This window comes from Poecilia reticulata, chromosome 11, assembly GCF_904066995.2.
Source record: "Poecilia reticulata chromosome 11, P_reticulata-male-v2, whole genome shotgun sequence".
NCBI lineage: Eukaryota > Metazoa > Chordata > Actinopteri > Cyprinodontiformes > Poeciliidae > Poecilia > Poecilia reticulata.
In genome coordinates, this window is record NC_088840.1 from 11,152,200 (window position 1) to 11,173,873 (window position 21,674).

The 21,674-nt window shown below is 40.9% G+C and overlaps 1 protein-coding gene across 5 annotated transcripts in view; it reads right to left on the reverse strand.

Annotated features, from left to right (window-relative positions):
• The window catches only part of ppp1r9a (protein phosphatase 1, regulatory subunit 9A), a 54,326-nt gene that overhangs the window by 10,116 nt on the left and 22,536 nt on the right, over window positions 1-21,674 (reverse strand). For 3 of the 5 annotated variants that reach the window (XM_008421726.2, XM_008421728.3, XM_008421725.3), the window contains exons 3-11: window positions 18,967-19,099; window positions 18,199-18,319; window positions 12,020-12,124; window positions 7,213-7,348; window positions 4,338-4,487; window positions 3,219-3,272; window positions 2,344-2,573; window positions 1,301-1,397; window positions 194-329 (exon numbers count right to left, since the gene is read on the reverse strand). In XM_008421726.2, coding sequence (XP_008419948.1) covers window positions 194-329; window positions 1,301-1,397; window positions 2,344-2,573; window positions 3,219-3,272; window positions 4,338-4,487; window positions 7,213-7,348; window positions 12,020-12,124; window positions 18,199-18,319; window positions 18,967-19,099 — 1,162 coding nt within the window. The remainder of the gene's footprint in view (window positions 1-193; window positions 330-1,300; window positions 1,398-2,343; window positions 2,574-3,218; window positions 3,273-4,337; window positions 4,488-7,212; window positions 7,349-12,019; window positions 12,125-18,198; window positions 18,320-18,966; window positions 19,100-21,674) is intronic. The other 2 variants (XM_008421729.3, XM_008421727.3) reach the window with 1 other exon arrangement.

Here is a 21,674-nt window from a genome sequence, read left to right on the forward strand (position 1 = left end):
ACGCTGTTCTGAGAACACTGGAGTAGCTTGAAATGCTAAGTGCAACAAGAGTAGCAGGGCTACTCCTGTCTTTTGAGTGCACAACGTTGAAATGCTTAGGTTGTGCACTCAAAGACAGAAGCGGTACACAGAGGGGGAAGTTAAAAAAAAAAGCAGTAAAATGTAGTGGGAACCAGTGCCCTCCCATAAAGACCTCTAGGTTGAGCTGCAGCTCTGCTCGGGCTGTGCTGCTGAGCGCTGAGCTTCTCAGAGCTGTTGCTGTTGTTGTTGTTGACCTGGATGCCATTCTGCTTCATCAGCTGCATCAACTCGGACTCCAATGCTGCAATCTGTGGGAGAGAGGCACCGATCAATGTTAATGATCTGCGGGCATTTACCCGTCAAAACAGCGTCCGCAGAGCTCCGAAATAAACGTTGCTCGGGTTTTCATTGGTTTGAAATCGGTTCCAGAGAAAATGAGCTGAGCTCGCGCTTTATCTTAAATTCATTTTTCTTCCAGATTTCCACGTTACAAGACCCGCAGTTCACCTGTTCTCCTTCTATTTTTAGTCAGATTTACAAGAACCCATTAAAAAGATCACTCTGGATATATCTTTGACATCTCTGTAAAAAAAAAAAAAAAAAACACAGGAAGGTTGGATGAACAGACATGAAATAGAAGAAAAAAATAGGCAAACGGACAAAACCAACAGGAAAAAAAATGGTTTTATGGACGGACCTACAGACATGAATGGATGGAGTGAACTTTTTAAAAAATGTGTGAGTAAAAATAGTCTGGAAAAGCAAAGATTTTTCCACAATAATTTAAATAAATTCCAGACTTTTGTTTTTTCTTCTACCCCCTCTCCCCCCAGACTGCTTAGAAACACTGAACAGATTAACAATTTTTGTTCTCGGCCTAATCCTCAATATTCATCATTTACAATGCGCCGCAGCAGGACAGTAGGGACGTGGATTCAGTGTGCAGAGTAATGACAGAGGGCATTCGAGGTGACTGTCCATTCAGCCGTGGAGAAAATAAAAGAGACAGAAAACAAGGGCAGGAAAAGAGGAAACAACACGCACATAGTAGGAATAGCTGGAGTGATTATGTATTTATTATTGTGATATCATCGCAACCTGATCAGACATATTGATACAGAGCCTTCCATCAGTTTCACACGAAATGTTTTTAACAGCCGCACAGTAACGAGACTCATCGCTTGCTAATTACTTATGCACACAAACTTCCATGCAGCACAGCTTTGTTCTATGGAAATGAAGACGCTTTCTTCGACAGAGATGAAGACAGTCCTGTTACCCTGACTTGCAGTCCCTGGATCTCAGCCAGGTGAGCTTTCTCAGCCTCCTCCAGCCGCCTCCTCTCTGCATCCTCCTTCTGGATGAACTCCACCTCTCTGGAAGTACAAGAAGCCAATGGCAGAGCGCCCAGTAGCTGTGTATTAACAGGTGAAAACATGAGCTTTTTTTTTTTTTTGGGTTTGTTTTTTACACAAGTTATGCTTTCATGGCAACAAGCAATAGAGTAAGGTATTTTACAATCGCACACAACAAACAAACGGGGTGCGCCAAAGGAACGAATGGCGTCTTTCTCCCCCCTCTTGTTTGCTTTGCCGTTGCTCTGACAACTCTGCGCCTCCGCTGCGCAGCGCTTTCTTCCGCCACAGACGAGCACGGAGGGTTTTGTTTCATCAATTTGCTTCCATTTGGCCTGCAGGGGCCCCGAGCCAATTAGAGTCCATCAGAGTGGCTCTGAGCAGTAGAGGTTCTGATGGGGCTGACCGAAAGAATTATGGAGCAGAAGCGCAGGAAGGTCTGAGTGCACCAGACTGCGGTTCGTACAGCAGAAACGGGATGTGACTAGGAATTTGCCGTGCAGCTTTAAAGTCTGGAGGTACTCATTTTAAACTTACTGTGTACTTAGATTTAGACGCGTCTTTCCATTTTCTGGATTCTTCCCATTTTCCATTTCAAAAACTGGCATGTTTTCAGACTCCAATTTCAATAAAAAAAAAAAAAAATTTAAGACAGTTTCCGATAACCGAGCACAAAACAACGTCAGGGTTTAATTTCTCTTTGCTCCACAAAACATCAATTAACACAACGCTTTTAGCACTTTGTGGCATCTGAGCTCACCGAGACCAGTCGCATTTCAAAATTCATCGAAGATTAAGCCTCTTAAAAGACGACAGACGAATAAGGCAAAGTCGGAAATCTGCGCCTTTCGACTGTTTTAAAGGATTGAAATGACGTCCCATTCAGCAAATTTAGTTTTTTTCCATAATGTAAACACCTCAAAAGATTTCAATACTTCAACAGTTTCCTCCGCGCTCGCTCACTCACTTCTGCTGGAAGTCCTTAATGAGTTTCTTAGCCTTGTTGTATTTCTTCTCCAGAGCCTGGTACTGAGCCTGGGCCTCCTTCAGATGCTCGTTGACGGTGTGGCAGAGCGTCTGCGCCTCGATCCAGTAGCTCTCCAGCTTCAGCATCCTCTCCTTGTTCTCCTCAATGCTGGCCTTCAGCTGGCTCTTCTCCTTCTCCCAGCGCTGCTTCTCCTTCTCAACGGACGCCAACTGTTGGCGGGCAAAAAGCGGCATTACTTACATTATTTACCCAAAACAGTCTCCCTGCCGCAGTAAAGACAGATGTGTTTAAGCGGAGAAAGCAGCTAAAAGGGGAAAACCTATGAAAATGATGGAAAATGTCATTCAAAATCTGCAGAATGTTACAAGAGGCGACACCAGCGAGACAAAGTTGGAAGAAAATCTGACCTGAAAGCTCGAGTAGCACCACTTTACTTTTAATGGTAAAAATGGAGCATCATTACACTTTAATAGGCTTTTCAGGCACCACTTTATTCGATCACTTCAGCTGCCAACTCATTAATTCAAGAATTACTGAAATCAATTTGCATACATGCATGGGCTGAAGCCTTCGGATGAGCAGCAAAAGCAGAAATAACAGTACGCTTCGGCATTTAGGAAGAGAAGAGAATCCCAAACAACCGTGTTGTGTTTCCACAGTTTTGCTAAAGGGAGCAACAAATAAAAGAGATAATGTACGAAAAACTAAGTGTGGAATGAGAAAGACCTGCACAGTAAACTGCATTTGTGTGTTTTTCACACATCTTAAGAAAAAATAAAATAAAATAAAATAAAAACTTTGATAAACCTCAGCGTCTTACTCCACAAAAACCCACAGGCGTTTCGGTCTCTCACCTTGTTTTTGAGCTTCTGGATCTCGGCCTCTGTCACCGTGTGCTTGATCTGGAGCTGCAGAGAGTCCAGGCAGGGCAAAAGTGAGAAACGTCAGAGAGGAGAGAGATGGCGGTCAGATAATCAAATGCATGGCTGCGCAGGCTCTCTGCTGTCGATCCGGTTTGAGTGGCAGAGGCGGCCGACCCTGTCCTCCGAGTTCCCACTTTGACGTTTCCTCCCAGAGGAAAGAACAGGGGGAAGAAAAAAAAAAAAGCTAGTGGGGAGATGTTAAAATATAAATGTTTAACACATCGGATGGGCACAGAGTTGCATATTTGGGTGAAAGCAGAATCGGGAGTAACGACGGAGCATTTGAGAATAAAGTATGGGGCTGCAATAAAAACGTTGCATTTTAAGCTTAGCAGAAAAAAAAGAAGATTAAAGTAATTACCAATGCACTGCAGGAGTTGGGCAAATATACAGTAAAGGGAGGAAAAAGAACAAGCGGAAAAACCCTGAGAGCAGGTTTTTATTTTATTTCCTCTCGGTCTCAGCAGCGCTCGCTGTGCAGCTGAAGCCATTTGTTAAACGTGTTATATAACCACCGTGGAACTTCACAAAGGGGGAAAATGTGCCACAGCAGTGCAGTGATCAATCAATATTACCAGCGACTCAGCAGCCTAAAGAGTGCGACCGCGCTACCTGACAATAAATTAATGTTCCGTTTTATCGCCGTACTTTTCTCCGTTGAGCTTAAATTTCAGAGGTAGCACTAAAGACTCGGCCAGAGTGTCTTTGGATCTCTGATAGGAAGCTTGCAGAGGAGCAACGTCGTTCTTTTCCTGGGAGATCATTGGTAGCGATCACTGTGTTCGCACCTATAATCACACACGAACCACTTGGGAATTTGAGGAGGTAAGTGGATCGCCTCTTTTGGCCGAGTAAAAAAAAAAAGAAGTGCTGGATAACATTGTGTTATTAACTTTTGTTGCCTAATTTAATTTAATCTTCCGATAACCAGTTTACTTTGGCTTAACATTTCTTCCCCAAAGCAATAACAAGAATTAAAATTAACTATTTCCCGTCACTCCTTCAAAGCGCCTTCAGAGATGTTTATTTAACTGTATAAAGCGAGTTTACCTCTCTGAACTTCTGGTACAGCTTAGTGGCATCCAACTCCGAAGGAGACAAGATGTCTTCCGTTTCCGGCAGATCAAACACTTCTATGCTCTTCTCGCCACCCGCCGTCGTTCCCGTTTCCTCGTCATCGGTGGCATATTCCCCCGTCTGCTTTAAGAGAAATGAAAAGAAAAGCAAAACAAAAAAAACAGTCAAATAGTTTACACACAACAAACATAAATAGGATAAATACCAATTCTCTCTTTGGCCCTTTGACAGAAAATTGATTGAGCTTTAAGCAAAAAAAATAAAAAATAAACTTGTTGGAGAGCATACAGCATCCTGGTTTGCAAGTTTAGTCTAAAACAGTAGCAACCTTAAGAGGTCAAAGATTCTGTTTTGATTTCTGTCCCATGAAAGAAATTTGTGAAAAGTACAACTTAAGATGCTGAGTTTTGACAATTCATTATATTTATTCATGACCCTTGTTATGAATAAAAGATGGGAAAATTTAATATAAAGCTAAATGGAAATGATTAGTTGTTTTTTTTTTATATTAGGAACAGTCAAAGGAAGCCTAAAGCGATGTTGACCTAAAATATGGGTGCAATAACTCTACCACATTAAGCAAACCACTGGAATAGTTAAAGTTAAACAATGTGACCTTTGACTTAGCTAAAAGAAGGAACATTGCTGTGGACGGTTCTTGTCTATAAATAAGCTAGAATTCAATTCAGGTTGCAAGTTAAACCTGCCATTATCTACTAATTGCAATCTGCTGCAGACATAGTTTGTAGCTAGCTAGCTAGCTAGCTACTGTAGCCTTTTTTCCTCTTTATTTGAACTCCACAGGGCAGCACATCACATTACAGTGATGTACCCAGTGTTTTTATTTATTTATTTATTTTTATTATTAAGCGCTGATGGTAAAGGCTTTTTCCTAAATCCACACTCAGCTCTGTTTCAGTTTCACACAAGCTTCGCTTGTCATGCTACTGCTGCTTGTTACATAACGGTTGAGCAGTGTGCTTTGGTGTAAAAAAAGAAGCTTGAAAAATAAAGTGAAAGAATCATGAAATATAATTTCACGAGTCAGCAGTGATCATGTGTTATTCTTAACATACGTATATAGATGTCGGATTTTTATATTACATCAAGTGCAAAGAAACTAAGAAGGCAAAACGAGTGGCGTCTGGAGGGGTCATATTTTCAAATCTCTAAAATGCGTCTCCGGATTTGACATTTATGTGAGCCATTACTGTGTTTCTTCGTGTCCCTCTCAAAATACCCTGTAGCTTAATGAACACTGGCACTGACTGTTGTGCTTTAAACCTAAATGGAGGAGTCGATTCAGTTTTTGGCTGACGACCAACAGAGACCAATCTTTCCAGTGATGTTACTCTAAATCTTAAAAAGAAATCCTGACATAGTACACTCTGTAGCGCACAGTTGGCTAAATTTTCCTTCTGATTTTTCTTCTCTTGTACAGGCACGATTCATGGTCTCTGGTCTCATTATCTTGGCCTACATTGTCTCCTCGTCTCTTTTCCTGCACCTATCCCCTGTATTCATTTAAACAGAGCTCGGTCTGATTGGTTTGTGGCTACGGGGCCATCGTCCTACATTACATTCCCATATACTAATGATGGAATTAAACTCTGGACACTGATACTTTAAGGGAAGAAGGAGCTTTTCAACTGGTTCTGACTTTCATTGTTTTTGTTTAAGAAAATGTGAGTAAGTATACCTTAAAAAGTACAATTTATTCTAATCTTTTAAAAACCTCTTCATTGTCGCTGGTTTCCTCTTCAATCCATCGACTTACATGTTATTTGGGGATGATAGTTAAGAGGTTAAGTTATTCCTTAGCCGAAAGCTATCATTAATACATAATGTACTATTTGCAGTTTTATTTTGTATCACATAAAATTCCAATAAAACAAAATGAAGTTCATCATTTTAAGATGAAGAAGGTTTGCCACGAAAACTTTTGTATATTTTCATGCCAGGAATGATTTAAATTTTAATAAAACTCTGAACTTGTTTTTGAAAAACTGTTGTGCTCCAACATCATAAAGTATTGAGAGGGGGAAATACACGCAAAGAGAGATATTCTAGGTGCAAAAGTCTGACTCTGCACAGCTTGGTGAGCCTTCTGCTAATAGCCAAGTTAGAGCCGCAGAAGCTTTAATGACACTTGACAGTGTCGTACTTATGTCTTGCTATAACTACGGAAGTGCTAGATTCAGCATCAACAGCCTGAAAAGGAGACTCTTAAAAGCAAAACCATTTTATACGCAACGATCACCGGGGAATGAAAGATTTCACACTGCATGGATAAAGCACTACGCAAGAGACACGACCAGACGACAGCCTTTCCACAGCATGCATTTTACATTTGCACTGATCTTTGCTTCTGCCCATGATCTATTTCATGCAGATGCAAAGTGCAACTGTGCCTATTTAGCTCAAAACCAAAGATAACACGAGTTGCGACGCCAGGAGCTCAGTGTCTGGAGGATTAAAATATGCTGTGACTACGCATCAGAACCAGAGGGAAATGCTGAGTGATGCAGCTCTCAGAGCATCCTCTTAGTCTGCATGGCGGTGAGAGAGCATGTTTTTCAATGCTAGCATCAAAAGCCTACACTGTCAGTCAGTTTTATAGAACTAATAAGCTGATACTTCAAGCCAGCTGTCACGGGAAAGAAGCTGATTAGCATTAAGTGACAACAAGAAGCCTAATTTTTCATTACACTGTCACTTGCATGAATTGTTGGGAGCGTGTGAACTTAAAATAAATGGCCTTTCAGGACCCAAGCTAGGATTCCCAGTCCCGTGTGCGTGTGATGCTAACGTTGCACCAATCGGGGGAAGTAAGGATATGTGTAATTACCTCGTCGTCGTCTGCGTCGTAGTGGGCGTACTGCTGCTCCAGGAGCTCTCTCTGCCTCCTCTCCTGCTCCAGGGTCTGCTGGATGAGCGTGGCCACCTCACTCTGCTGACCTGGGCGCTCTCGGCCAATCACAAAGCTGCACGGACAAGCAATGTTTAATAACATAATATATAATACGATATGACACGATACGGTACAAAATAATATAAGCTTAAAAGTTTCACCACAGTATTTTGTGATAATATTGTGATGACTGTAAAAGTGACGATAAGAACTGCTTAGTACTTCTCTTGTTAAATGTGTGGCAGTGACAGCATGACGCGGCAATCATAGCGCCACAAACTTAGATATTGCCCTTAAAAATTTGCACTTCTTTATGACAAAAATCATAAAACACAGTTTGATTGGTGTCACCAGAAGACCCACATTAACTGTATTTAACCATGTTTTCAAATTAATTAATATTTATTGATGTTTTTATTGACCAAACAGTGGAGAAAATAGTAAAACTAACCACCCTGACAATATGGACAGTTTTGGGGGGGAGGGGTTAGATGTCATTACTTTTGTTATTTATTGTGATAATAAAAGCAGAATTCTCATCATAGAAAGAAATTTATCACAATACATGGTAAACGATACAGTAAATACCCAATATAATATAATATAATATAATATAATATAATATAATATAATATAATATAATATAATATAATATTGGTTCTATAAGAACAAACCAGAAAATTATACATTTCAAAATAATCATACCATATACTTTGTGTGACGTCACATTAGGCAAGTGTGGATTATTGTTTTAGATTTTGTCTTGATTATGTAAGAATTTAGAGCAAAAAAATAAAAGCAAAACAAAATGGAAAATGTGATCTTGAAATACTGCCATATAGGGGATGAATATATTATCTAAATGGAGTTTGATCTACCTGATCAGTAGCTTTAACTCAACTCCTTTTAGCTAAACAATGTGTTTCCTGTGAACATGTAAGCAGGCGCGCATGTCGAGTGCCGGTGACCTGGATCGTGTCATGTTTTTGTGCAGGGAGGCAAGGCAACAGCAGCAGTCAACGAGAGAGAAGCAGAGGCCCAAAGCCGAATAGCAATGACAGCGATATTTGCTGACGTATCAGAGCGAGGCTGGGGGACTGGATGTGCATAATAATGTGCGAAGCCAGTCAGCACAGCAGGGCAGCCAGCTATTAGCCTGGCAGGGATTTAAACCAAACGGAAAAAAACAAAACAGACTGCGCCTCTGTAGGGACACAAAAAATATCCAACTCAAATCTTCAATGTGAAAAAGAACGACCCTTCTAAAGTTTGCGTTTTGGCTCCCGGATTGCAGGAAGTGCACATGTTCCTCAGCTTAAACCTTTTGATTCACTGCGTGCGTTGCTTCTGCAAATCAGGCAAAACATGTCATTGTCTCCAATTAAATTATTTTTCTCTCTCGCCTTACAGCTAACACTACAATAGGCCGCTAATTAAAGCAAATGGTGAAAACAGCAGGGTCCAAGCGTCCGTGTGCACGTGTGAGCGAGGTCCAATCTGTGCGCGTGAGAGAGGGAGAGAGGAAAGTGGATTCGAGATAGGACCCAATCAAGTGAATTCATTTCCCCCGAGCTTGTTCGGATATTTCTAAGGGCCGGTAGGAGAAGGGCTTACGCTCCAGCAGAGAGGCACACTTGATCTACATGTAAAGGAACAACTGAAGGACATGGCATGGAGAAGAAAGAGGGGCGGGGGGGAATCCACAGTGATAGAAAGGGCAGTGGAACAGTGAGGTCCTTCATGGACAGGCGAGGGGACGTCTGAGGAGTAGATGACCTGGAAACAGCCTCTCTCCACGTGTGAGTGGAGTTTGTCTCGGTTTGTAGCTGCCTCCTCCTGCTCTGAGACAGCCAGGCGGGAGGGTGCTAGATTAGCCGAACTGCACACACACACACACACACACACACACACACACACACACACACACACACACACGCACACGCACACGCACACGCACGCACACGCACACGCACACACACACACTGCCAGAAATGATTTATTTCTGCACTCCAATTAAGACAAGAATGGCTCTAATAAATGGAATATCATGGTGTACCTTCAAATAGATGTCTAGCACTCCTTCAATATTATCCAAGATGTAGTAAAATACATCAACTTGGCAAAAATGTGTTCTTGAGGTCTTTGTAATATTTAATAGGAACCAATAAGTAACTTTTTTTATTGAGCTAAATCTGAAAAAAAAAAAAAAATCAGGATTGAAAACAGTTTAAAAAAAAAAAACTGAAAAATGTTCTTCCTGTACACCATACAGTTGTGCATTTTATTACGACCACTTTCTGTTAGAAACGCCACCTGTTTTACAACTACATTTAAACTACATTTTACTCGTAGTCAATGAAGCAAGGAGAGGCTCTGTCTAATACCTGGATGATTCGCTGCTGAAAATTGGGGTTAAATTTACCTAAAAAGGAAAATCTGGGACATTTGGCCACGAAACCTCTGGTGATCAGACAAAGTGAGGGAAGGATTTACCGAAGAGGAGGAGGAAGAGGAAGAGGAGGACTGAGTGAGATGTGATGGAGGAAGATTGAATATCGAGTGCGAGTGAGGAGGTGGCAGCGAGAGTCGAATCTGGTCAGAAATAACACAGGGGAGTGAGAGACAGAAATAACCTCCTCTAACTCGTCAACGTAACATCGACATTCTGGTTTCGAAAATCATGATTTGCTGCGTGACGGAGGAACGCTGAGTTACAGGTTGAACATTTGCACGCTTTTTAGTTCTTCACTTATTAATCTCTTCATTTTTTGCAGCCAGGATAGACGGGCAGATGATAGATGTTAACCTTTTCAAGGCTGCCTCACCGACACACACGTACACACACACGCCCACATACACGCGCGCACACGCACACTCCCACACATCCTGCTGTGTGGAAAACCTCCACTGTCAATATTAGTTCAGCAAACAGCATCTGCTGGGGACAGCAGTGTGTTGTGACACCAGGTTTCTTCAGGTTTTCTAACAGGGCTGCATTTCCACAACATAATGCATCTTTTGACATTTCTGCCTTATTGGAATATAAATAGAGGTCGAAATCCGATCGATTTATTGGTTATTTTTAACAGCGGCGCGGACCACTCTCCAGATGTTACTGCACCTGCGGCTTCAAGTGAGAAAAATCTTTGTAATGAACCATAAAGCAAACTGGAAGTCTTCAACTGTGACCTGCCACAACAGTGCGTCGGACTTTTCTTTGGACGTTTGAGTCAAAGAGACAAAAGAAATGAGAGGAGAGGAGGTTAGAAACCACGGCGAATGTTGAAAAAACACTAAGCAAACCAAAGGAGAATAAAAGACAAGAATCGGTTGGAGGCTGGTACGGCAGGCTGTTGCCAAGGACAGCTTGAGCTTTTCAAATCAAAGCCTTCCTGCCATGCTTTGAGTGTTGGTGTGTGCGTGTGTGTGCGTGTGTGTGTTTTTCACAGCGAGTATGGCGACTTGAGGGGCGGCTTTGTGATTTCTGCACCATGACAGCAGGGCTAAAGGAATTCAGAGCTGCAGCGTTCAGACACCTGCTGGTCCTGGGTAATTTTAAAACATTTCAAATCTAAATGTGTCTTGTTGAATCAAAACAGCCTGCCGTTTTCTTTTATCAAACATGAAAATGAACTAGTTACAGATATATCATAAAGTGGGGTTTTCCCCTTAGGCTCTTCATCATTGAATTTTGCTTGCAAAACAAACAAAAAAAAAAAATTAGCTTTTTTAAGTTTCTGTTCACGCTTTTTTGGATAGATAGTGATTTATTTTGCAGGGTTTATATCTATGCTTCTGAAAAACACGTGTTGCTATGGCTGATTCAGGCTTTAAGGTAGGGGCGTCAAACTCCAGTCCTCAAGGGCCGCTCTCCTGCAGTTTTTATATGTGCCACAGGTACAAAACACTGGAATGAAATGGCTTAATTACCTCCTTCTTGTGTAGATACATTTTCCAGAGCCTTGCTAATGACCTAATTATTCTATTCAGGTGTGGTGCAGCAGAGGCAGATCTAAACGTTGCAGGGCAGCGGCCCTCCAGGACTGGAGTTTGACACCTGTGCTTTACGGCATGTACCTAATGAGCAATGAGACACACCATAAGATTTTGGATCAAATTTGACCTCAAAACAATTTCTGAAATATGCTCAAAAGTTGAAAGGAAACCAATTGGTTTATGAAGTTTCAGCAGTGAGACTGGCCAGATACTCAACCAGAAATGTTCTAGGATATTGCTCTCATTATGAAAAGTGTGTATTCTCTCTTTAACTTGCTACATGACGTTTCACCAAAAACCAGTAAGGGAGTTCATGAGCCCGTGAATATAATTTTGACAGTTTGGAAAAGATAAAAGGCACAACAAATTGGGCTCCCTGTTAATGTTTATAAGAAGAGCTCCATCTCCTATTTGTTTTAGGGGTATTCAGGCATTACATAAATAGATTTTTTTGTTGTTGTTTATATGTTGTATTTGTTTCCTATAATTAAAGCATGGATTGTCTGCGAATGTGAGCTTAAGTATGAGAAACAAAGAGAGAAATCGATAACTTCGTAAAATCGTAAAATCAATCATATTCCTGCTCCTTACATCTAATTTTAAACAGAAAATCCAAATACAAAACAAACCTGAATATAAAGTTTTCTCTAGCAAAAAGGTTTTTTTTTATATATGGTTTAAGAAAGTCATATATATAATTTTTAGACTTCACAAGAACCAAATTTATTTGGATGTGAGTTTTTCCTACCGAACGACTCCTGACGTGTTCCTCAGGACCGAAGCAGCAAAGCTTTGGGTCACACCCACCAGACTGGTCCCGTCCACTTCAACAATCTGGTCATTCACCTTGATCCTAATGGGCAGAAGCAGAGGCATCAGGCAACGCCAGGCTGTGACAAAATGAGCTTGAGAAGTTTTACCTAATTTTTTCTCATTAATTTCATATTAACTGACCCACGTCAGACACGTTCAAATCGTTTTTATGAAGCGCAACACGGCTGCTTCAGAAAACGTTCACAGAGGGAACTTCTGATTCCTGCAAAAATCAAAAGATGAGGCTAAAAAAAAAAAAAGCAAGTTACGGAGGCTAACAAGGATGCATAGGCCAGGCAGTCTTTCGCCTTGGGCTACATAGTACATAAAAACAAATAAAAATTAAAGCTTACAAAATTCCTTGACCTGAAACTGAACTACAGATAAAACAAAACAAAGAAAAACAATTTAGTGCCAAGGAAGTTGCAAGGAAAGACATTTTAATGTACATTCTTGATAACTATTCAGTTTACTTGAAAGTATTTTGGAATTGTTCTTTTTTTTTAAAAAAACTATTATAAATCCAGAGTGCCTTAAAGGTGCATATTTTTTTTCTTATGCAACAAAGAAACTCTTACTGAACGGGTCCTCATTCTCATAGCAATCCGAGTGTGTTTTGTTAAATAGTTACTAAGGGCTTCTTGATTTGATTTTCTTTTTTTTTTTATCTACCAACAGAAATGGAGCCAAACATTATATGTAACACTCTAATAATGTGTACTTTAACCAATTGTGCCAATGTTGAGGGAAAGCATCGACATCATCATAAGGTCATGAAATATTCATTTTAGAGTAACGCTGAGACGTCCTTTCAAGCTAAAACACAGCAAACTCTTTGAAAGTTTTGCTGCAAATTCATTCAACAACAATAATAATAATAACAATAATAACAATAATAATAATAAGATAACCGCAAGGGAATATTTTCTTTGGCATACATCCACTACTGTGCCCACTGGGTTTTCAGTTTCTCTCCAAGTCTGAAACATAAGTCCACCTAGAACACGGCAGCTAACGGCAGGGACTTAGTATGACTGTGACAGCGACAGCGTCCAGCTGAGCCATGTCATATGGAGCTAAAGAAACCCAGCGGCTCTGCAGGCAGACTTGTCTATGAGAGGCTCAGACACTTTTATGACCTTTTATATATATATATATATATATATATATATATATATATATATATATATATATATATATTTTCCTGCTCTAAAGAAATATCTCTGTGACTTTGTGCAGCTGAGGCTGCTTTGCATTGAACTGTCAAATAAATAGAGCAGTAAGAAAAACAAGCAAAATAAAAACCCATAAGACTGTAAAACAAAATGACAGTAAAAAAATAAAAAATAAAGTCAGTTAATTGTAATAAAAGCAAGATCGTATGTTGTTGATAGATATTTTGGAGAACCTCTTTGATGCTCATGCTAAAACGATGTACATGCACGACTATGATACTTTCTAGTATTTTGAAATAATGAATTTTAATCAAAAAAGACATAATAAATTATTATTCTGAGTGGAGGCACAATGCTAATTACCAGATAAATTACCATGTCAGTCCACTCCACCTAATGAGGCCAAGCTACCAATACGCTCTGAATCTTACTGTGATTTAAACATGTATATATTCTAATGCGGTGCACAAAACACAACTTAGCTTTTTTTTCCCAGTCTCCTCCTAAATCACCTTGCCAGGCCACACTGCTAATCAAAATAACCTTTTTCCATTTTATGCAGATGTCGTCCCAAGGACGAACCCGTCAGATCAAAGCAAGGCGCTCCTTTTTCAGTTCGATCGTGACGGTTCTGGTTCTGAAAGTTGTTGAATTCATCCTTCATTTTTCACTTTCCCCTGGTAGATTTAAGGAGGCAGCGGGACTCAGAACAAGTCCGTAAAATCCCTTTCTTTACACTTCTGAGAAACTGAACAGGTCTTGAGTGATATTACACCTCGTTTCCCGAGCGGCACGGCACAGGTCGGTGCAATTTTGTCTGATCCACTACAAAAGTGGCCCTCATCGCACCAATCCTCCTGGGTCCCCTTCAGTTGTCGATACTTAGGGCAGTGGTAGGGTATGATTAGGAGAGCTAGTGGTGTCACACACAACCCAGTCCAATGATTGGGTGACAGAAAATCATCCCTGCTTGTCAAAGTTTGACCTTGACATTTTTGATTTGAAGCTTGGCATCTCACCAAAAAAACCACGGCCTTGTCGTGAATTGAAAATGGTGGTCGAGATGTTTTTTGTTCAAGGAGTTTGCAAGAGCCACCTCCACCCATCCGTTGAGGTAAATCTCTGGGCCAATCACTAAATACAGACTATGAAAGAAAGTCAACAGAACTGTTTGTTTACCAAAGAACATGCACAATTTGAGAATGCAGTATTTCACATTTAAGCAAATGTAGGTATTTTGATGAGCAATGGACAATGCAGCCACAGTGAAAGAAAAAAAAAAAACAGGAGCAATCAAACGGAAAAACTCCCAACGGTTCCAAATATTTTCAGTGAACATTAACGCAACGTTATCTCAATTGAATAAACAGCGGAGAACGAGTGATTTCACAGTCAATCGGAAGAAGGCTCCGATCTACAAGGGCAGAAAAATGTGTTCATGCATGAACACAGCCTTCCCGTTGTCTTTTCTGCTTTTTCTTTCCATTTTTCTCCGTTCCCCGAGTCGCCTGAACTGTCACATTGGGGTAAATCAAATCAAATTTACCCCAACGTAAAAGCAGCTTCTCCTCTGCTCTGCTTCTCTCTCCGCTCGCTCCACTTTTGAGCTAATCTCACTGTCGTGTTCTGGAAACCTGCAACCGAGCCTGCTACTTTAAAGGGTTACATCAATCCCAGAACAAAACACGCCCACCACTAACACCTTTAGCGCGTCAGAATCCAGACTTGGGAGCGCTCCGCGCTCTCATGCAGCAGCAAACGGTCCGGCCTATCAGTGTTTTAATCAGTTTAGAGGGAACAGGAACCACATCAACGCACCGATGGGTGGAAGCTTGCGGTTTGTAGGCAGAAATCACAGCCTCCCTGCTGAGAGGCTGTCATATACTGTATTCCTGGCTCAGTGCTTGCTCTCCACTGTTCACGCTCAGATGCACCATCCGGAGACAGAAACAGAAACGCACTGTGAAGATGAGAGAACGGGGATTCTGCGTAAAACTTATAAAGAGGAACTCTACGCCCTAATGCGATATCTCTGTCCAATGATACACCTACAGCACAAACACGCCTACATCCCCGTATAAGAACCTTGCGTCTCAGCAGATCTAATCCGAACCCCTGCTGATAAATCTGACAAGGACAGAGCGCGATCGAGTGCACAGGAGAGAGAGACCGAGTGTGGAGGTGGGCTGGCAGAAACAATAACAAAAAAAAAAAAAAACCTCCTCAACAGCTGGGAGATTTTTTTTCTCCAGCAATTGGACCTTCTTTGCTTGATATTTGTCACGATTTGTCGGGTTGCAACCACAATGTTTTGCACATGTTATCTGGAATTTATGTGATGGAGGAAAAAGACGCTTCGTTTTTAAATTATTTTCTTTTCCGACTCCCTTTACTTCGACATCCATGAATAAAACAGAGGCAGGAGAAAAAATTTGATTGTCAAACAAAAAGCGACAAGAAGTCCAGCTTCAAGTTTCAGATAAGATCGCGACTGAACATCTCAGAAAACATGCAAAACTCTAGATTACCAAAAAAAAGAAGAAGAAAAACATCGCTGTTCAGCACGTCCCCCACAACAAAACACAGTGGTGGCAGCATCATGCTGTTGAGATGTGTTATTTTAGTAGGGAGCAGAAAGCTAGTTGGAGCTAAATGAAGGGAAATCAGAATAAACCTGTAAAACTGAGGTGGAGGACACCCACACTAAATGTAAAGCCAGAGCTACAACGGAATGACTTATATCACATATATGTCATTTAGACTGGCCCAGTCAAAGTACAGACTTTGATCCAAATGAGAATATTTGCAAGACTTAAAACTGTGATATAAACTGTGATATTATGCAAAAAGTCTACTGGTAGAAGCATGCAGGCACGTGCAGAGGGGGGAGCTGGGGGTGCTTGAGCACCTGCCCTTTTTGCTCTTTGCCCCAAAGTGCCCTTTTGGTCAATTTTTTTTTTTTTGTATTATTATTTCCTAAGCCCTCTTCTGACACATAAAAACATGTGCTAAAATTCTTTGCTTTTTTGTTTCTTTTTTGTATAACATAATAAACCGGTCACCTTGTTACCTTTGACCTTTTTCCCGTGACGCAATTGCCTCTCGCGCAGTGAGATAAGGCGGCTAACTGCGGAGCTCAACGTAACCAGATTACAGAACAATTTTTGGTGAATTAAAAAAACGTTTTTGGTGAATAAAGTGGAGTAGACTTGCTACTTGTCAGATGACGGAAAACGTTGAACGTATCGTTTCTGCTTCAGCTCGGAGTCGCGGTTTAAGCAGAGAGGTAATGAAATACAACAGACACTGACAGGCCTCTGAGTCTGCCTTTCTCTGATGAACTACTGAGCGGGAGGAGACAACCAGGTGAGGAAAAACTGTTCTCATCTATCGATCCAGTATTTCTATCATACAGATATTAGGCTGTTGTTGTTGTGCTATTAGCTAGCTGATAGCTAATGACTTTGCTAGCAAAGCTAGATAACTAAAAGCTTCTCCCCTGTATCTTTAATGATATCATTCTTTAGTATCGCTTATGCAATAAGGGCACATCGCCCGTCCAAAACCGATCATCTCCATAATGGATATATGTCCGATCTTCTAATTTCCTTTGCTGCATAATGTACATTTAATTTATTCTGGCATTAGGTAAATGTATCTTGAAGGAAAATAGCACTTAAATTAAAGTCCAACAAGGATATTCATTTAGAATTAAAAATAGCTCACCCTGAATTACCAGGATAGATATAATGAATGTAATAAAAGTGTATCATTAATGAAGGGGAAAAAAACTCAACCCAGACTTTAAGTTTAGGGTCTGGTTCGCAGAGTATGAAGTTAAATTTGTTTCCCAATTATTCAATGGAAAAAAAAATACGAACCTCAGTTAAGTAAAATAAAATTGTAATCAAAACTTTTGCAATTGTAATGATACCTTTAAAAAAAAGTTTTGTTTAAAATCCTTTTTTTTTTAATTAACTCATTTTTACCAAACATAAACATTTATTTGCACACATCATAAATCTTTTATTGTGATTTTAGGCCCTGCTCAAGACGTCATGTGAGAATCACAAGCAAAACTTTGAGTCACAAACAAAAACTTAGAATAACAAGAAAAGATTTCTAACAAGCGCAAGTGTTGTGCAAAAAAGAAAGTTAACTTCATGAGTCAAAAATGTGTGATTTAAATTTTTAAAAATGTTTTTTTAAGCAAAACTCAGTAGGCTTTTCTCATGGTGACATGCATTAACAATTCAATTTTTGCTTTTGTTTTTTTCATTTTTCTGCAGTTCCACATTAAAGTTTGATGCAGCTCTGCTTTCCTGAATGGACCGTCTTCATCTCCACTGCAGCAAACAGGCAGCTCTTTTTTATAGATTACTGTACACTAAAAGGTTGCATTGTGCCCTTGTCTATATTTTAAATAGTGTAATTCTGTAAAGACAAAATATGTCTGGTGGTCCAGCTCTGATTTACATATCTTGCTAAATTGCGGGTTTGAATATTGAAATACTTTCCTATAACAAAATAGACCTGCAGAAAGAAATTACTAATAAAATATCTTACATAGGCATAGTGTTATGCTCTATATGGAGATGTTCGTTAGCTTTGATTGTATATCTCACAATTTTGTAATTTGTCATTGTTTATTAAACTCTGAAAGCTGAGTGGCTTTGTTAATATTCTGTCTTAGAATGCGGTTAGATATGCCCTTTTTGTGTTGTTGAGCACCTGCCCCTTTAGTGGTCTCTGCACGGCCCTGGAAACATACAACAGCTAGAATTGTACCCACTTACCACTCTGTGCTCGTCTATCATAGAGAGTCCCAATAAACATATTGAAATTTGGGTTTGCAGTACGAACAAAATCTGAACATTGTTGAAGGGGCATGAATACTTCTGCAAAGCACTAAAGTTAGCACCATGAGCACAGCTCTCACCTGCCGTCCCTCTCCGCAGCTCCACCCTCGATGACGGTCTTCACGAAGATGCCCAGTTTCTCCAAACCTGCATCGGCGCCGACGCCCATCCCGATGATACTGATCCCGAGGCCGTCTTCATCTGGACACACGTGTTCATTTCGATATGCAATTCAGGTGGAATTCAGCAAAAAAAAAAAGTTTTTTTTTGTTTTTTTATCAATAGAATCAGTTTTGGAACTAATCCAAAAAAAAAAAAAACTTTAGGAGGATATGTGGAAATATTGTTCAACAGAGGCATTTAAACATCAATAATTCATTTGTTAGGAGCAGAAAGAAACATTTACGTTCAAACGGCTTCACGGGAAATAAGGAATTGGCTGGAAGAGAACTTCTTCCAGCCCCCTTCTTTAGTTAATTATTTACAAGCTGTTCGGGTTGCATAACAGTTAGTCGATGGAGGAATCCTACAGCGTTCTCAGTTTCTGGGCAATTATGATCTGCATCATGGGGAAATGCATCAGCAGAACAAGACCAGTGGAAAAAGAAGCCGGGGGGAGCCGATGACGCATTCTTCACAAATGCGTACATGCAGGGGAATCTCCGTGCTTTTCTTGGAAAAACTAGGAATATTTCTAGTACGCCACGTTAGCAAACGTGAATATTGTTAATAATAGTAATAGAAAGCATCCCGATGACAACCCGCGCGCGTGTGTGGGTGCTTCTGTGTCTCTCAGGTGTAATGAGTAACTGACAGACCGGTTTCCTCATTAAGATGTTCTTTCCCACCTTTCTCCAGTTCCACAGGGAAGAGTTCCAGTTTCTCCACCCTTTTCTCCAGCTCGTACTCCGCCGAGGAGGCCACGGGATCCACTTCCTCGTTACGCCGGTCGTAGTCCTCATTGGAGTAGGTGTTGAACACCTAAAAAACAAAAATAAATAAAAATCATGGGTTAAATTTAAGGCAACATGCAAATATGTATCAGTGCTTGTTTTGCATTTTCATATGTAACAGGTGGAAAAAGCTCTATGCCAACAGAATGTAAAATTACTATGTATGGTTGGGAATATCACAACAAATCTCTTCAGCTTGAACAATAAAACAATGCGATTGAAAGAGTTCCTACGCATTTTTCATGCCATAATGTCAGACTTTTCCAGACCAAAAATTACAGTTTAATAAATATCTTAGCCAATTTTTAAACTGCAAAATAGGTTAAAAGACAAATGGACTGACCTCTGGAATTATGGTATTATTTATACGCACTTTCCTAGACTTCAGAGGAACCCTGTATTAGTTGTAATAATTCAACTTCTTAACAGACTGAAACATTACAACAACATTAACCAGCCACAAAAAAAACAAAAAACTAAAAAACTAAAGTGTAGAGGACCATGGTAGGGTGATGAATTAAGCTTGTTCTTCTCCCCCAGTCAGCTGTCACTTCACATCTCACCCTTCCTTCCTGCAAGCTGCGCTCCGCAACAAGCAGAAAGGACGAGACGCAGAGGGGGCAAAGCTGTGCACCGGCTGACTCGAACGTGTCACGCCGCTTTGCACCAAGCTGACTGCTAATTCTGAAGATCGAAGTAAATGGCTCTGCAAAATTGTTCGAGCAGACACATAAACATGCCAGGCGGATGTTTGCATGTCATCGCCTGATGTGTCATTGATTGTGTTCATGACGCGAATGTCAGCCCGTCACCCACACGGACTGCGGCCGCTTTTATTAAAATTGGTGGCAACCGCCCTGCTGTGCCGTCTCCTTGTAAACAATGATTTTTACAAAGAGCTAACCAACCATTCATGACTTCGTGACGTCAGTCATTAAAGAGTTATTTAGAACGCTGCTAAGGGGATCAATAAGGCATCATGTTGCAGCACATGCATTGATTAAACCCGAAGGCCAAATTTTGACTTAGCTACTTGGGATGTGTGAGTAAGGATGGAGTGCGAGCTCGGCAAAGCGAGCGCCTGTTCTCTGAGACATTGACAAATAACAGGGCTCGAGACATTATGACTGCACGTGTCTTTTCTTTAGCAGATTTATGACTAATATTACTACGAAAGCAAACAAGCAACAAACTGCAACGTCTAAAAACTGGCCCCTGTTTATGAGACAGTAGCTGTGCGTGCAGCCAGTGGACAGAGTGGCTTGGTTTCTATTCCGTCCTCTATGTGATCCAGAGTGAGCGGCATCCTTGACCTCGCCTGCCATCAATAATTCAATGGGATCAACAGCCCTGCATTCATAACACTTCCATGCAAGAAAGATGCATGCATGTAACTGAAGTCTCACACGCGGTCACCAGCACATAACGCTAAGCAAAAAGGAGGTATTAAATGCACCTAAAAACAAGCAGAATGTACTAGGGTTATTCAATCATAGCTGACATTAGAGTGATTTTATTTTATTTTTTTGAAGTATTTGGAAAAGTCAAGAAAACACTTCCTTTTAACAGCTGTCAGGCATGGTGAGGACGGCACCATGTGTAGGGTCTTTTTTCATGACCTGTGTTGCTGGTGCACATCCTTGCTAATGGTGGCTGTAAGTAAAACTCCCAGCAAGCAATTTGCACAGATTTGCTTCTAACGGAGAGAAGTCACCTTAAATAGGTCTCAGTCCTCACCATAACCTTAAAACGAACGCAGACACACACACAGACACGCACACGCACGCAAGCAGTGCTGCTGACAAATGCTAACACCAGCACTTGTACTGTCATAGACATCCAACGCCGCTATAGGCAGTCAGGGCATTCCCTAATGGCCTCCCTAAGTCACTGTGTGCTGTCTGCAAACACATTACCATGTGGATAGCCCACTTGAGAGAGAAGAGGAGGTCATGAAGGAAGATAAGGACAGACGAGGGCGGATCTGTGAGGCAAGGAGAGATGAAGTGGTTTGGGGTGCAGTGATGGAGAAAAACGGGGAGAGAGGAAGGACAAAACATTCAGAAAAGGCAAAGGATGAAGAGGAAAAGTGCTGATGACTCGGAGAGCGACGAAATAAATGAAACTGTGCGCGCGAGGGAAACAAAGAATTGAAAAGTGGAAAGGGATTCGGACTGCGCCAACAAAGAGGAAGTATTTACCCACGAGACAATGACATCTGATAGTGTAACTAGCAACACGTCTCCATCCTGCCGAACGCAGACCAATTTCCTGGAAAGAGCCGACCCAGCATGGCCAGTCGATGCTGTAAAAATCACACCTCCAAAAATCTAAAACAGGATTTAAAACACTTCCCCAAAAAAACAAATCCACTGTCCAGCTGTCTAAAAGTCACGGCCGTAATTCTAGCATCTGGCCTCACAAGAGTGAACAAGTACCTGCTGGTTGTTTTGAGGGACTGGAACTGCTTCGTTTCAAAGGACACACTCTTCCTGACCTTGAGCTGGGCCAATTACCGTACCGGTCTAACAGAACCACTGATGACCTCATTTATATTTTATTGAAAACAGCCCATCTAGAAACCCATAACAGCCAGGAATTTT